The 17,764-nt window shown below is 41.8% G+C and overlaps 1 protein-coding gene across 1 annotated transcript; it reads right to left on the reverse strand.

Annotated features, from left to right (window-relative positions):
- Positions 1-3,756: 3,756 nt before the first annotated feature.
- LOC119804469 (poly(A) polymerase alpha-like) lies at positions 3,757-7,079 on the reverse strand. The gene is given in 2 exon segments (XM_042054364.1): positions 3,757-4,022; positions 5,229-7,079. Coding segments are annotated over 2 exon segments (2,079 nt in total). The 5' UTR covers positions 7,042-7,079.
- Positions 7,080-17,764: the final 10,685 nt, after the last annotated feature.

Consider the following 17,764-nt stretch of genomic DNA (forward strand, 5'->3'; position numbering starts at 1 on the left):
ATTTATCTACATGAGATTACAGACAAGGGATACTATATGAGTTTTTAGATCTATGATACAAGCTTAAAAAGAGCAACTGAGAAACAAAGCTTAGCAAAATTTCACTCAGTTTAAAATATAGAAAGTTCCAGTCATTAGTTGTTCACTTCCACAACTTCATACCATGAGAGGGAGCTCATGCCTCAGAGCCAGGACCCAGAAGTGGGGTAGCCCTGAGACCTGAGATAGAACCAAAGATGACTGACAACAAAGGTCAATGAAATGATTCCTAATGATAGTCTGCTATACTCGTAGATTGATGCATAGCCCAATTGTTAATCAGAGAGGTTTCATTCTGCAACTGATGGAAACAGATGCAGAGGACAGTCAAATACTACTAAGTGGAGCTCTGGGAATCCTGCTAAAGAGAGGGAAGAAGGATTTTAGAGGAGCCAGAGGCTCAAACACCATAAGAAAACCCACAGAAACCAACTAACCTGAGCTCATAGGGACTCACAGAGACTGAACGGACAACCTGGGAGCCTGTATGGGTATGACCTAGGCACTCTGCATATATGTTACAGTTATGTAGCTTGGTCTTCTTATGGGACACCTAAGGGGCTGTCTCTCTGTTGCCTACTTTTGGGCCCCTTCCCCTCCTACTAGGCTGTCTCATCCAGCGTTAATATGATGGGAATGTGCCTAGTTTTGTGTCACTTGATATGTCATGTTTGGAGGACTAACCTTTTCTGAAGGGAAGCCAAAGAGGAGTAGATCCAGGAGAGAGGGAATATGAGAAGAGCCTGGGAGGAGAAAAAGGAGGGGGAAACTGCAGTTGGAATTAAAAATAAACAAACAAATACAAAAAGTATAGTAAGTTCAAAACATTAGCTGTAACATTAATGTCCAGCATTAGATATCTGGTACCTTCCAAAATGTCCGCTGGTGAAACATCCATATCTTCCTCTTTATCAAAGTCATTGCTTGTTAAGCAAGGATTATCCATTGGTGGCATCACACAATTCTCAGAATGTTTCTTTTTCCACAAAGAAACTTACGTTTTCTGATTTAAAACACAAAAGAAAAGTCTCTCAAGCCATCTGAATCACTTAAACTGATAAAATTGAAAATAGAATATATAAGAATAATTTATAAAAATAGCATTTACTAATTGCACAAATGGTTTAAAGATAAACACATATTTCTATTACCTTCAGCTTTAAGACTAAACAGCTTATTATTTAAATATTAGCAGAATAGCTGGCTTGAGAAATAACTACTAATAATCTTAACTATGTGCATACTGTTTTTAAAACATAAGGAGTATTTTAGTTTTAGGCTTCCTTGTTTTATAAGTCTAAAACTCAACAGTTTGACACTAATCAATTAAAAACAAAACAAAATTAAACAAAACATAATAATGGCTTCAACTCTGAGTCCAAGTGGTTTTAAACCTAATTTGCATTTTGATCCCATGTCTGCTAGGTTTTTGATAAATTTGAGTAAATGTGTCTGTATCTCAGCTCCACGTTATTTATTTTTTTGACCTGATTTACAATTTAATGGCTGTTCAGGCTTGGGTCCCTCATTTCAGCCACTCTCGGGTCCACTGCTCGGGGTCAGAGTTTTCTGCTCAAAGAAAATGGATATGCGGGAGTTCTTCAGCTAGCGTCATTTCACCAGCTGGTGTCTCTGGAGCAATGGCTTTCCTTGACTTAGCGGACACCACCAGGATTCGGAAGCTGGTCGCGCAAAGGTTGAGAGTCGTGTCCTCCACCTCCACATGCTCTGCCTCCAGGTCCTGCTGCGGCTTCTCGCGGAGGTAGTCCAAGCTGAGTTCCATAGCCACAGCCAGGCCGGGGGGGGGGGGGGGGGGGGGGGGAGGAACAGGCAGGCATGCCCAGAGCCCCGCCTTCCGCCCTCACTCCCCACGTTAGTTATTAACACCAAGTATGTCCCCCCCCAATTTTTTTTTCATAGCAATATGTATCTAAAGTAATTCTAAAATTAAAAGACCTGCAAGGCTGGAGATTCATTTCAGATCTAGACTCAGTCCTCAACAATGCAAAAGAAAATGTAAAAATAAAACAGGCATGATTCCTCAGACCCCAGTCCATATATAAAGCAAGAGACTTCAATTTTAACGCCAGTCCAAGCTTCACATGAGGTTTCAAACAAACCTGAGGTAGAAAGTAAGACTCTAAACCAAAACAACACATAAATAAAAACAGACTGCCCAGGTGGTAGTGGCGCACACCTTTAATCCCGCATTTAGGAGGCAGAGGCAGGGGGATCTCTGTGAGTTCCTACAGACCAAGTCCCAGGACAGTAAGAGCTCCACCGGGAAACCAGTTTCGAAAACCAAAACAAATCTCACATAATAAACAAAAATTTATCATAAATAAATAAAATAAAAGCAGCCTGGACTGAACTATGTCTGTAATTCCATCACTTCTGAAGCTGAGGGAGGAAGTCTCGGGATTTTGAGGCAATTTGGGAGCTAAGTACACCGAGTTCGGTAATCTGACCTTAGAGCATCAGGTAGAGGAAGAGGACCTGAGGGCTTCAGTTTCTACTGGATTCCCGGCGGGCAGCAGCTCTACAGAAAGTTCTAGTCCTTCCCACCCCTAACGGACCTCCACTCCACCCACACTTTGTACCCCCATGCCCAAGGAGGCTGACCCTCAGGGTCTCCAAAGCTCTAGGCCTTCCTGCCCTTCCACTAGGCCACTGGTCTGTCCAAACTCCATGCCTCCATTTTTTTTCTCTGCCGAGGCCTGAGGTTCAGGTCAGTTGTCAAGTGGAAGAAGCACTGATGGGACTCCGGGACTCTGTCAGGGGACACCTCCCCTCCTGGCGCCTCAAGTAACACCCCCCCACACACACAAACACCCTGCTGGGCTGCACCACGCCGTTAATAACCTCTCAACAGGTGGACAGTGAGTCTTCCTCACCAGGCGTCTCCCTCGAGCAGGCCAGCTCAGAGGCCACCTCAAAGCATAATGGTAACGGGATTTAAAGAACGAAAACACCATGGCCACCTCAATGCATACTGGGTACGGGATTTGAACAACGAGAACACCATGGCCACCTCAAAGTATACTGGGTAACGGGATTTGAACAACGAGAATACCATGACCCACCTCAAGCATACTGGGTAACGAGTTTTGAACGCGCAAAAACCAATCTTACCCAAGCCCCTTGCTGGTTGGCTGTATATGCACGTGCCTACCAAGGACGAGAGGCTGGTGCTTTCCAGATTCACGTTTACAGTATTGTACAACTTGAAAATTAAGATAAAATAGGTAAAATACGAACCCCGATAAAGACGACCCCCGTGCCCGCGTGCGTGCACTTGTTTCAGCTGAAGATGGTCGTGCATGCATTTAAAAATATTTATTTAAGAGTGCGTTTTCTGCATGTATGTGTGCATTACGTGCATACCCGGTGCTCTTAGAAAACATAACAGGATGCCAGATTGCCTGGATCTGAACTTAAGGATGACTGGGAGCTACCTTGTGAGTTCTAGGAACTGAACCTGGGTCCTCTGCAAGAGCAACAAGTGTTTTTTACTTTTTGAACCTTTGTTCCAGTCGTGTCCTGTGTGTGTTTTAATGTATGCTCCCAATACGTTTGCTTTCACTCTACAGTAAACATTATAAAAACATGATACTTTTTAAATATTGCCTTTCTCCAGAAAAAGAAAATAAACTGCAATATGTTTATTGGGATTGCCTTACTCTATTTGATTGAAAAAAATGACGACATGCTGGTATTCTATGAGGGAATAAGGCGGATTTTCCCACTACGTGAAAAACAATTTGAATTGCGTGTGTCATACATATTCATGTCCGCACATTCTAGTATATGCGTGCATGTGGGGGCCAGAAATAGACACTCTGTGTCTTCTCCATCATTCTCCAACTTAAATCTTGAGACAGGCTCTCCCTCAACCTGCAGCTCACCTATTTCACTAGTCCGGCTAGCCAGCAGCAAGCTCCAGGGATCTGCCTGTCTCCTCCTACCAGCAATGAGCTGCCAGTCTGGATTTTTAAAAACTTACTCTTTTTTATTTAATTTTATTTTATTCATTTCTTTTACATACAGACCCAGTTTCCCCTCCCTATTCTCCTCCCAGTACCCCCACCCCTCCACTCCTCCTTGTCCATCTCCATTCAGAAAGGGGCAGACCTCTCAAGCGCTTGAACAAAGCATCAGTCAGGATTTTTAAGGTAGATTCTAGGGCTCCAACCTGAAGCCCATAAGCTTGCAAGGCAAGTACTTTACCAACAGAGCCATCTCCTGGCTCCTCTCTGTGAGTTTTGTTTTGTTTTGGCTGCCATTGTCTGCTCTATTCCTGTAATCACGCTAAGATAAGGAGTTTAAATCGCTAGTGATGATTTCGTTTCTGTTTCCTCCAAACAGATAGCTGGGTTTCTTGCTCACTTTACAGTTAGGACTTGGTTATATGAATTGGACAAATCAACTTTTGATTTGTATAGTGTTGCTTATTGCTGCTTTTTTCCACCACTGAAAACCATTCTTATGGTTCTTCCCTAAGCTACATCATCAACCAATCTGTAGTTCTGTAGGCTAGGTGAGTGGTCATCTCTCTATGTTTTAAAGAAAACTAGCATTACTGGCAATCATAAAATTAGGCTCTGTACTATAGGACTTAAAGAGATTTGGTGCCCTCTTGTGGCCTCTTCAGAAGATACCAGGCACACATTTAGTACACATGAAATGCATGCAGAAAAAACATCCATGCACAACAAAATATACTTTTCTTTCTTTGGTTTTTTGAGACAGGGTTTCTCTGTGTGGCCCCCGGCCATCCTGGAATTTCTCTATATAGACCAGGTTGGCCTCGAACTCAGAGATTCACCTGCTTCTGCCTCCGAGTGCTGGGATTTAAAGCCATGCACCACCACCACCTGGCAATAAAATTTTAAAAAGTTAAATATTCTCCTATGACTCTTTTCCTCTCATTGGTTGCCTTATCCAATCTCTGGTGTGAAGGCTTTGGCCTTGTGTTATTGTATTTTGGTCTTGTCGCTGTCTCCTGGAGGCCTGCTCTTTTCTCATGGGGAGACAGGCTGGGAGTGGATCCAGGGGAGAAGAGAGGTGGTGGGGAGCTGAGAGGACTGGAGGGAGGGAAAACAGTGGGCAGGATATATTATATGAGAGAAAAGTCTGTTTTCTTTTCTTTTGTGGGGGAGTTCGGTTTTGCATTTTTATTGGGTGGCAACAGGAAAGGGGGCCAGTTTGAGGAATGCTTTCACACGATGGACCCCCTGAGCTTTCACTGGAATTTGTTTGTGGCACAGAAACCTCAGAAGCCTGGATGCTGGTCACAGATGCTGCGGTCACAGCTGGAGCAGGACTGTTTCTGCCCTGAGAGCTGCCAGAACTGGTCAATGGTCTGGTCTTCATAGCACTAGTGGGTGAAGGCACAGACATGCTGTTATCACTGTCCATAGACAAGTCAAGGCTGCTGTCATTCAGAGCTGTTAACTTGACTCCTTCTGTTGAATGCTTTTTCTTCTTCTGAAGCACGTGACTAGGCCGCAGTTGATGGAGTTGTTTTCTTTTCACATGCATTGCTGCAATCTTCATATCCAACTCAAACATCTTGCTGTTTATTGCTTGCCTATAAACTGTATCTGTGAAAGACTGAATATCACAGGTGAGGTCGACACAGATTTTCAGAGTTTTCAGTTTTTTTTTTTTTTTAAACACTAACCCAATCACCCACATTGTGCGAAATTCCTCCTTGTCAGGATTTTCTTTGGGGGCTGGAAATGACTGGGGGTTCACATGAGCCAGTGTAATAAACTCATTCTTCTCCAAGCTTCCAACCAGGTTGAGGATTTTTTATTCCACCAAGCCCACCCATTCCAGACGTTGCTTTTCCGTGGGTGCACTTGCTAGAAGTACAATATAATGCTTGTACTTCTGAAAGAAGTGTGGAGCTTCAAAAAGTTTGGACCACTCTGCCTTACTCAGAAAAATTTCATCTGTGATAGCAAGACCTTGTTTAAACTCCTCAACCATGACCATCTGTGTTGAAAGGGACACATGGTACGTGGAGTTCTGCTGTGGGTATGCTGGTGTAATTATAGGCATAAGATGGTACCTAACACTGGGGTTTACCCTTGGGTCCCACACAGGCAAATTAAGATTGCATTCTTCAGGCTGTTTCAATAGCACTGGATTTGGCCATTCCCATTTAGAAAATACCAAGAAAAATTTATGTACAAGAGTGGATGCTATTGCATTTGGATAAAGCTGGCAAGTTCTTGCTACTAGCATAGCCCAGGAAACACCACCAAGGAAACCTAATATATTGGAATAGATGTTGTGCCATTTGGCCCACAGTTTGATGGCTCTCAGAGTTAACCTGAAGTTGTCAATGTTTGGTACTAGATGTAAAATTTCATCGGTTACCCTGCAACCATTAAGGCTTCTTATGCATCTTATATCTAGGTTTTTAAGCAGACTGTCATCTCATAGGTCCAAATCTTCTGGAATAGTCTGCAGTGCTAATCTTGCAAACAAAATATCAATCTCTATTCCATCAAAACAGAGTTTGATGACTGGTACAAATGCCTCTTCAACAGCTCTTAAGTTTTTTACTTCTTGTAATTTCAATTTATCATAGAATGAGGTGAAAAAGTCACTCTGATCAACATGTCTTGGTGCAACACACAATGCATCAATATCAACACCTTTGGTATGTACTCCTAGTCTGTAAGATCCAAACGTAAAATTTTTTCCTCCAACATTTTCAGTTACAGATTGTGGAAGATTCTTACTTTCGCTGATTTCTCATATCCATTCTTTCACCAGGTTATTTAATTTTCCCCAAATTAAAATCCTGCGCTGCAGTTCCTCCTCCTCTTCTTCAAAAACCCCAAAGGGCTTCAGAGTCTCGATGAGTTTCTGTGTTAGCAGGCAGTCAGTCTCCTTGGGGGCCGCTAAGCTGATAGGAGAGGTAATGCCATAGTGCCTCTGTGGTGGCTGTGTTTGTTGTGATCCCTGCGTTGTAACTGGAAAAGGCATCTTCTCTGGCGCCGGCACCGCCCAGTCACACCCCCCCCCCGCCCTCCCCCGCGACCGCTGCCCCCATCCTGGGCATGATCCACCTAGGCTGGAGGGACGGTGGCCTGCCTCAGCCCCAGGGCCAATCCAGTCCCGCACCCTCGCCCCGCCACTTTAAGCGCTTCTCCTCCTTCCCCTTCGTCCTAAAATGGCGCCTGAGCCTCTAGATTATTTTCTATTAGTCCTTTTTCAATTTGTGAACGTGTCTGATGTGGGATTTCCCTCTGTATGCTATGAATGTGTTTTACTACCATTGGTTAATAAAAAAGCTGCCTTGGGCCTATGGCAGCATAGAATAGAGCAAGACAGAAATTCCAAGTAGAGAGCAAGAGGAGAAAAGAATGTGGAGTTAGGGAGATGACATGTAGCTGCCAAAGGAGACAGATGCTGAAACTTTACCCAGTAATCCACAGCCTTGTGGCCATTATACACAGAAAAATAGAAATGGGTTAATTTAAAATGTAAGAATTAGTTAATAAGAAGCCTGAGCTAATAGGCTGAGCAGTGTTTTAGTGAATACAGTTTCTGTGTGATTATTTCAGGTCTGAGCATCCAGGAAACGAATGAGCAGTCTCTAACTACACATTGGCAGGGGATATACTGCCAAACAAAATCTTGGGCAAGAAAGTAATTAGGAATGAAAGATAGGCAGCTACCTACCCATGACAAGGGCAACATGGAAGCAAATTACCTCACTGATCTTCTGGGAGTTGAGGGGGCTCACAGTGTAGATGTTCATGTTTGAATTGCCTGGCTTCAAGGAATACTCAATCAGCAGCAAGTCTCCTTTGTAAGGCATGAATTCTAAATCAGCCAAGAGAATTAAAAGTGTAAATATTATTGCACTCACATCGTGTCACATTACTTAAGGCCCTATGTCACTGCAATAGGCTGACCAACATTTCCTGAATATAAAGTTACTTTTCCAAATGCTTAGACAGATATCTCTAATTCTTCTTTTTAACACGGGTTCATCTGCAATGATTTATTCATCAGACATGGATAACTAGCAACTGTGTGTCTCAGAGTGAAATTTATGGCTAGGAACACTGGATTTCTTCATCAAGTGGTCATTTTGATATCACCTTTGGGGATGGCAGCCTGGTACATTGTAGGATCGCGTGCGTGAACCTTGGTACCTGGGCTAGGGATAAAATATGAGAACTTATCTGTTGAATATTGGGGAAAGATGATACAGAAAGAAAGAGACCTATATGTACCTTTGCTTTAAGGTGATGGAAGTATTTTCCAGATAAATCTCTTTGACTTGTATGATGCTATCATTGATTAGATTTTACATATATCCTGCTACAGCGGCACGAAGATTATGATCCCAGCACTCAGAAGGGGAAGGGGTTTCCTAAAGTTGTGAACAATTCTCAGATACACAGTGAGTTTCAGGTAACTTAGAGAAACCATATGTGAAAAAACAAAACACTCAAAGAAATCAATTAAGTAGTGAAAGCCACATGGATGATGGCATTCTCAGGGGACAGTATCACTAGGCGCTATTTAAAAGAGTTCCCATTTCCCTTTACTGTGCCTTACTTTCAGTTTCAAGGACATTTCCCACACTCTTGATCTATGTTTTTAAAAACTATCAGTCTTACCTCCAGAAAAGAGCTGGGCTTGGGGTTGGTCCTGCAAAGGTCTCTGGCTCTGATCTATTCCCCTGGAGGTCCCAGACTTGGGTGTACACAGATCTACAGAGGTCTTGGCTCAGGCCTACTCCCTTAGAGGTCCCAGACTCATGCCTGGACCTGCAGAGGTTTCTGGTTCCTTCCTTAATGTGGAATTTCCCTCTGTACACTGTGATTACTACTGATTAATAAAGATACTGCTTTGGACCTATTTCAGGGCAGAACTTAGCTAGGTCGGGAAAAACTAAACTGAATATTGGGAGAAGAAAGGTGGAATCAGGAAAGAAGCCATGGAGCTGCTGCCAGAGACAGACATGCTGAAACCTTGCTGGTAGGTCATGACCTTATGGTATAATATAAAATAATGGAGATGGGTTAATTCTAGATGTAAGAGCTATCTAGCAATACGCTTAAGTAATTAATACAGTTTCTGTGTGGTTATTTCGGGAGTCTGGGCAGCTAGGAAATGAACAAGAGGCCTCCTTATGACAAATTGGCCTACCAATGTGGGGCTGACTAAATCTACATAAAACCTAAAAGGGCTTAGAAAGGAATTCTAGATGCTAAAAAACAAAGTTTGGTAGCATTTTTTTTTCAGCTGGGCTCTACTTGCTGGTGGCATGCTGCCATTCTCTTAAGAGAGGTCGTCCTAATTCAGCAGTAGAAAAAAAAAACTATGCTGTTTCAAAATGGGAGCTTCCTGGGTTCACCAGCATGAGTGGCTCCTGGCTATGGAATATTTAAATGGGGTTTATGAACAGAATGCTACAATTTGCTTAATGACAATATAGACTGGCTGTGTGTCTAAAAATGGGACTGTGAACATGGCTCTCAGAGACAGCGAACAGTTCCTTCATGCTTTACTGGGAGGAACAAGCAGGCAGGACCTTGTTTGCCCTAGCAAGGCTGCCACTTAGCTTTTTAAAGATGTTCTTAGCATTTTAAGAAGCTGTTCTGGTCAGAAAAGGATTACAGATATGCAATAAAGACAAATCCAGATAAAAAAGACCTCTAAAAAAGTCACAGTGTTGGATAAATATATGTAGGTTTGGGAGAGAAAAAGAGTATAGAGAGTTAGAAAAAGAAATAAATGTTTTATAAAAAAATAAAACACAGTCTTTAAAGAGACAGAGTACAGACAGTCATAAATTAAAGGAGTAAAGATAATAAAATAAAATAAATATTTAAAACTAATAGAGTAAAACAAATAATCTGCTCACCACCTCAGGCCTGTTCTGGCCTAGTTCACCGGCCCAGTCCTGCTTCTGCAAATGCCCCTGGTCTGGATCCACTCCTGTCCCTGTGGAGTTCACTGTCCCAGGCCTGCTCCAGCCCCATCCTGCTCCTGTAGAGTTTGCTGCCTCAGGCCCACTCCAGCCCAGGTCACTGGGTCAGTACTGCTCCTGTAGAGTTCACTGCTTCAGGTCTGTTCCAGCCCAGGTCGCTGGCTCAGTCCTGCTCTTGTAGAGTTCGAAAGTTGCAGTATTATACAGAATCATCACTTACATGTTGTTCAAATATTAAGAGAAACAATACAAAATATTTAGAAACAGAATTAGCATCACTACATTCAAATATTATAACATCAAATCCACTAAGTTCAGAGACTGGGATGTCAACTTTGACCAAACATCAACAGTGTCTGAACTTTTATTGTTAAAATTTTATTTATATATAAAAGAGAAGTTTTAAGGTTAAGTTTTGCTCTAAAAAAGAAAGCAAGTAAAACTCTTTTTACCCCACTTTCAGCAAAGAAAATGTACATCACTTACTTTTTATTTATATTTACAATGCAATTTTATCATTGTATTATTAAAAATGCACTTGTGGCTAGAGCTATCTGAAGACAGAGCCAGCTGGTTGTAAGGAGGTAAGTCTGGTGGCATTTGGAGACCAGGTGCCTTTGGGGTTTGGGACCTGTGGAGTTTGATTGGAAACCAGAGACTTGTTGTAGAGAGGCTGCAACAGGAAAATCCCAGACTTGCTCAGAGGGCTTGGGGAAAGAAAGAAAAAGCTAGCTGGATGGACAGTAGTTCTGATGGGTGTAGCTCTGGCCAGGGGGAAGCAGTTATCTTGTAAATTCATGCCCCAAACTGTATACCAGGTGAAGTCTTATCTAATTATTGTTTATCAACCAAAAATTAGGAGTCAGATATCGGGGTAAGAACATGAAAGATCAGAGAAACAGGGGAGCAGCCACCAGTGGCCTCCTACCTCTTTGTCCCTTCCTCTAAAAGGGTTGAGATCCTCTCTCAGCCCTGCCTTACTACTTCCTGTCTCCTATCTGTTTACAGTCATTCAAACCTCTATGGTCAATTTTGGTCTGCTAGTGACTCATTCTGCCCTCTGACTCCAAGCCAGCTTTGTCAGAACACAATCAAAATATCACACAACAGGATAGCATTTCTATTTTATATTGACATCACTTATACTTTGCAATAAAATTCTATTTTATTTGAAGTAGAGACCAGAATTAACATCAAGACCAGTTTCATCTCTCAGTTAACCCACAGACTTACAATAAGTGTTTATTGTGGAACTGTTTAATAATGCTTCTTGTTAGGGTCCTGGAGAAGTCCCTCAAAAGACAACCAGACACATATGCAATTAGCAAGAGCATTTAATTCCCAAGAATAAAAAGAGATCCAGCATGCTGGGGCTATACACCCAACACAAAGGCATAATGGCAATGATCCCAAGAGAAGCTCTCAGGCTCCTTTTATACATAGCTAAAGGAATTTTAAAGGAAGTGAGATCATTCTATTTAGGATTGGCTTACAAGAGTGACGATCAGACTAGTACATTTCAGATTGGATAGATCTAACAGGTGTGGGCCAAATCTTTCCATTTGGGGGCAAGCTTGGACAAATTCCAAGATCTGTTCTTATTTGGTTGTCACCTTGAGGTACTCTGGACTGACTTAGGCTTAGTACATGCAGTTTTCCTGGCAACCTTGCTGTCAGGGGCATTGGTAATTGATTGCCCTTTGTGGCTCCCTTAGAAATGGCCTGTCCTAGTTCCACAATACAGGGACTGAGGCCTAGTTTTAACTGAGCTATTAGGAGCCTACTATGGCATTTTCCTGGCCCTCTCAATTCTACCACTTTTTAAGAACTTACCTCATTATTTTAGGACAACAATGATAGATACATATCATGCTATCTATCATAATTATCAACTTGTTTGGCAAATATTTGGAGGAAAGTTCATAAACCAGATAACATCTCTAATACTTGCATTTGTTTTCCTCATTTTTGATAAAGACTGTCAAGATTCATTAGGTCTTTTAAAGAATATTTTTTATCTTGTTTTTATTTTGAACAGAAGTTTTCATTGATTCTTTGGAAAGTTTACATCATGCACCCCAAATCCTGCTCACCTTCAAGTTCCTCTATGACCATCCCCACCTCTGCAGTATGCCTCCTCCCAAGATTAATTTAAAACAAAACAAATAAACAATGAACTCACCTAGCTCCTCCATCTTTCCAGTGCTTCCTCATTCATCCTACTGGCATCGGGAGCTGTGGTGTGTCACATAGTATACTGTTTTGTCAAATCAGCCCCACCTGCAAAATGTTCATTGCAATGAGTCATTGGTCTGGTTCAAGGCCTCTGGCTTCTGGTACACTATCATCCATGGGCTCTCATTGAAAATCTTCTCAGATATCCTGCTGTTGCCCCAAGTTATGGAGATCCTGTGGTTATCGTTCTGCAGGACCAGTACCTTTATACACTCCAAAAGCTCATGGATGGAGTAGCTGTTAGGGTAGGCCAGCCCAAGGCTGGGGATGTGGTGTAGTAGTTGAGCTGGGTGGTCAGGCCATTTGAACCACCCCTTCAGCAGTGGGACAGAGGTAGCCTAGGACCATACCATTGTGGCCAACTTTCCCATGTCTGTGGTGAGGGATGGGGCCATCTCTCTTGAGTGTTTGGGTCAGCTCTCCCAGGAAAATTGGTCACTAGAACAAGGATGTGACATAAACTCAAGAACATAATGAAAACCTGTGTCAACTATCATCTTATATATAATAAAAATAAACAATTATTATATACCAAATGTTTCTTAACATAAAATGAACATATGGAACATTGATCTATGTCATAGCTGTTACAGGTGAAAATACAGTATTCAATAGAGGATTATAAGTTTCTATATGAAGGCAAAAAGTGAAGCCAATATGAATAAGGCAAAAATAAAAAGCAAACCCTTAGAGTTTAAATTTTTTAATTGTATTTCATGTGTATGAATGTTTTGCCTGCATGTTTTTATGTGTATCACATGTGTGCCTGGTGCCTGAAGAGGCCAGAAGAGAGCATCAGATCTGTATAGGGTAACAAGTTTTTGATTCATACTAATGGTAGTCTTCTTTATTTTATTATTATTATTATTTTTGGTTTTTTCGAGACAGGTTTTCCCTGTAGTTTCTAGAGTGGTAGTCTTCTTTAAAACACATATAGATGAATACTCAGCCAGCATACAGAACTACAGATTGGTTGATGATGTAGCTCAGTGGTAGAGTGCAATGTAAAAATCATAAGTTTTATTTTCAGTGGTAAAATAAATCAGCAATAAGCAGCACTATACAAATCAAAAGTTGATTTGTCCAATTCATATAACCAAGTCCTAACTGTAAAGTGAGCAAGAAACCCAGCTAGCTGTTTGGAGGAAACAGAAACGAAATCATCACTAGCGTTTTAAACTCCTTATCTTAGCGTGATTACAGGAATAGAGCAGACAATGGCAGCCAAAACAAAACAAAACTCACAGAGAGGGGCCAGGAGATGGCTCTGTTGGTAAAGTACTTGCCTTGCAAGCTTATGGGCTTCAGGTTGGAGCCCTAGAATCTACCTTAAAAATCCTGACTGATGCTTTGTTCAAGCGCTTGAGAGGTCTGCCCCTTTCTGAATGGAGATGGACAAGGAGGAGTGGAGGGGTGGGGGTACTGGGAGGAGAATAGGGAGGGGAAACTGGGTCTGTATGTAAAAGAAATGAATAAAATAAAATTAAATAAAAAAAGAGTAAGTTTTAAAAAATCCAGACTGGCAACTCATTGCTGGTAGGAGGAGACAGGCAGATCCCTGGAGCTTGCTGCTGGCTAGCCAGACTAGTGAAATAGGTGAGCTGCAGGTTGAGGGAGAGCCTGTCTCAAGATTTAAGTTGGAGAATGATAAGGATATGCATGTGCATGCCACACGCCTACACAAACACACACACACACACACAGAGAGAGAGAGGAGAGATGAGAGGAGAGAGGGAGAGCGAGAGAGAGAGACGAGAGAGAGACGAGAGGAGAGAAGACGAGGAGATGAGTAGAGGAGAGAGAGAGAGAGAGAGAGAGAAATATGCACATATATACTCACATATATACACAGGAACATGTGAACACACACTCATAATTCAAAAACTTATTTTTGGTTTTTTGAGTCAGGGTTTCTCTCTGTAGCTTTGGGCCTGTTTGGAGGTAGCTCTTGTAGACCGCTGGCCTTGAACTCACAGAGATCTGCCTGCTTCTGCCTCCTGGCTGCTGGGATTAAAGCATGTGCACCTACTGCCCGGCTTCAAAATTATTTTTTACTTAGTGGGAAAAGTCACTTTTTTCTTATTAAGATGTTTGAAAATCATCAGGATTTAATTTTTTCTTGATCAGTTTATAAGATTAAAGCAGTCCCTATAAAAATTAGGTCAGATATTTTCTTTTCCTAGACACAGGTAAGGTTACAAAAAGGGTCATTAAACCATTTTCCTTTGCTTTTTTGAGATTATACAATAATTCCATAATTTCTCTCTTCTTTGTCCTCCCACTGAACAGTTCCATAGCTCTCTCTTTGCTCTTTTTCTAAGTTATAGCCTTTTTTATTTTACTAATGCACAGGTAGGAAAACACTGAAAGCAAACAGCTTTTGGGAGAAATGAAGTAGCACACATGAAGGGCATTCAAGATTGTTCTGGAAAAAGAAAGAATAGAAGGAAGCAAGCAAGCAAGGAAGGAAGGGAGGAAAGTATTCAAATAGTAAAAAAAAAGATCTGGAAAAATGGCTCAGCTTTTTAAGAGCACTTATTGCAGAGGACCTGGGTTCAATGCTCCTGTATGATAGATCCCAATTATGCATAATTCCAGTTTCAAAGGATCATTGCTCTTCTGGTCTCTGTGAACATCAGGCACGCATGTGGTACATGAACAAACATGCAGCAAAACACTAATAAACACGTCTGAGAGAGAGAGAGAGAGAGAGAGAGAGAGAGAGAGAGAGAGAGAGAGAGAGAGACACCGAGAGAGAGAGAGAGAGAGAGACACATACACCGAGAGAGAGAGAGAGAACGCTCTTGTAATCAATTGTACACAATTGTAATCAATCTCAGCAAGTACAGATGGAAGGACCAGAAGTTGTAGATGATATGACGCCCTGTTCTGATCTCTTGAGAGCAGCCTATACACATACAGTGTGCATATGTACATGCAGGAAAAAACATACACACTAAATACACACATAAATCAAAATAAAAAATGCATACAGGAGCCTCTACAGTTGAAATAATATAGCAGAGTGTTCCCCGTGCTTCATATTTTACACATTTTCTTTTAATTTTCAAGTTTGCCGTGTTTCGTATTTTACACATTTTCTTTTAATTTTCAAGTCTGTAAAGGAGTATAAACCTAGAAGCTGGAAAACGTTTGTCCTAAAGTCAGTAATCCAGTCCCACTGCCTGAAACCCGCCCCCCTCAAGACTCTAACCATTTTGCCCTTCAACCCCAGTGAGCCTAGCACTCCGTCTACGCATGTACGGGGCACATTCAGCCAATCAGCGAAGGCCCTGCTTGAGGCCGGCTTTTCTCCTGCTCAAAACAGATGGCCTCCATGGAGGCCATAGGCGCCGCCATGCCGCTTTCACGGCTGAGACGCCGAGTGCGGGGCTCTGCAGACAGGAAGGCTCCCCTGTGGGACAACCGGTAAGCGATGTTCGGCTCTGGTGGGTTTTTTTTTGGGGGGAGGGAAGCCATTTGAGGAGGTGGCACTTAATGAGGAAAATCCTCCCGAATGGCGGCGGTTCCTGTGACCTCTGACAGGAAAATGGAGGCGGAGGACCTTACTAAGGGCAGAGGATTGGGAACGTTTGGAGGGCACAATCTTGGAGCCTGGAGATAGAAGTGGAGAGTGGGGATAGGGGAGAAGATGGGGGGTGGGTAGGAATGGGGTCGGGGGGGGGGCAGGAGTCATGGGTGAGGAGCTCTTGGGGCTTCTCCTGTCAGGTGCCCAGAATCCGTTAGAAGAGGACCCCTCTTCATTTTCCTCAGTATGATGTGCTAGTTTGATATGGACTCTCCAGATATTAGAGAGAAGGGAGGAGAGAGAGAAAAAGAGGAGAGATTGTAAGGGATTAATTAACTCAGGGTGGGTTTTAACCACTAATCCTCCAGCCTCAATCGCCCCCATATTGGGATTGTAGCCCAGCACCACCAAGTTTATCTTTTTCTGTCAGCTTTGATTTTGTAGGGTGGGATCTCCCGTTTGTAACTCAGGCCTGGGCTAACTTGGACTGGCTCTTGAACTTGCCAATCTTCTGATGTTTGAAATCCTCAGCTTCCCTAAATCCCCAACTTTTCAAATATCAGGCCTTCTGCATGAGTGGTGATGGTGGGGGTTTGTTGTAGATGGACAGAGGGTCTTTGTCCATGAATATTTGCCAATGTTTGTTATCCTGGGTAGCCACCATGACTTGACTTTAAAACTGAGATACAGGGCTGGAGAGATGGCTCAGAGGTTAAGAGTATTGGCTGTTCTCCCAGAGGTTCTGGGTTCAATTCCCAGCACTCACATGGTGGCTCACAACCATCTAGAATGAGATATGGTGCCTTCTTCTAACGTGCAGGCATATGTGCAGGCAGAACATTGTATGCATAACACTGTGTACATAATAAATAAATCTTTAAAACTGAGATACAGACTTGCTCAATATCTAAAAGAATCTGTGAGAGATAGCACCAAAATTTAGATGTCCCAGAGGATGAGTGCAATCATATTTTGCTCATTTTTGGGTTGGGGGAACTCATATGGTGTCGGCTGTGGCCAAGTTTGCCTTTTTAAAATTGAGAAATGACAGGTTCTTAACTTTTATTCAAAAGTATATTTTTTTTCTTAAAAGAAAACAAAGTTGGGAGAAGAACATATTAAGTGGGATACATGGAGGAGATGGAGATGGGGAAATGGATATATATGTCACATTTCATTGAATATGTATATTGAAATTCTCAATAATAAAGAAAAATTATTTTAAAAATGTAAAAAGAGAAAAAAACTTAATCTTTCATTGAGCTAAGATAATTCTTATTTGATTTTTTGACATTTTTAATTTAGCCATTTATTTAAATGATAACTTTGGATGCAGATAACTTGTGAGATTCTTTGCCTTTGTGTTTTAACTAAGAAAACCCCTGCCTGTTTGCCAGTAGGAGGCGTTTGTGGAGAGCTATGGCAGTACCATGTGAGGAGCGCTTAGTGCTTTTTGACTTTGATGATGAAGAAGATGACCTGAATGTTTCCAAGAACTTTTTATCTGAAGGTACAGCGTATCCAGTATTGGGCTTTGATTGTGTCCTGTAGTTCATTTGATTTTTACCTAGTCTCATATTTTCTGATACTTCATTTCTAACTTTATTTGTATATTTCTGTACCAGAGTTTAAGCAATACATATAGATCCTCTTGGCTTTGTAGTCCCAGTATACTGAGAAATAATAACTTAAAATGGATTTACCTCAGGAAGACTTGAAAATTGTTTCTATAAAATGTTGGCAAATTGTGAATTGATTTCATAAAACCTGCAAAGAAATTATTTCATTTCTATAGCTGCTTCAAAAATTTACATTGGCCAAACTCCCAGAGAAATGAAAATTAAGGTAGCACTTAGTTAACTAGTTCTAATATAATTAATTTCAAATGTGTTTACATTTTTATTGTTAATACAGAAAAGAGCCCATTCTTTGACAAAGATGAGAAGAAATGCCCTCCTGTGACTGACACAGATGAGAAGAAATGTTCTCCCACA

Source organism: Arvicola amphibius, chromosome X, assembly GCF_903992535.2.
Source record: "Arvicola amphibius chromosome X, mArvAmp1.2, whole genome shotgun sequence".
Lineage (NCBI taxonomy): Eukaryota > Metazoa > Chordata > Mammalia > Rodentia > Cricetidae > Arvicola > Arvicola amphibius.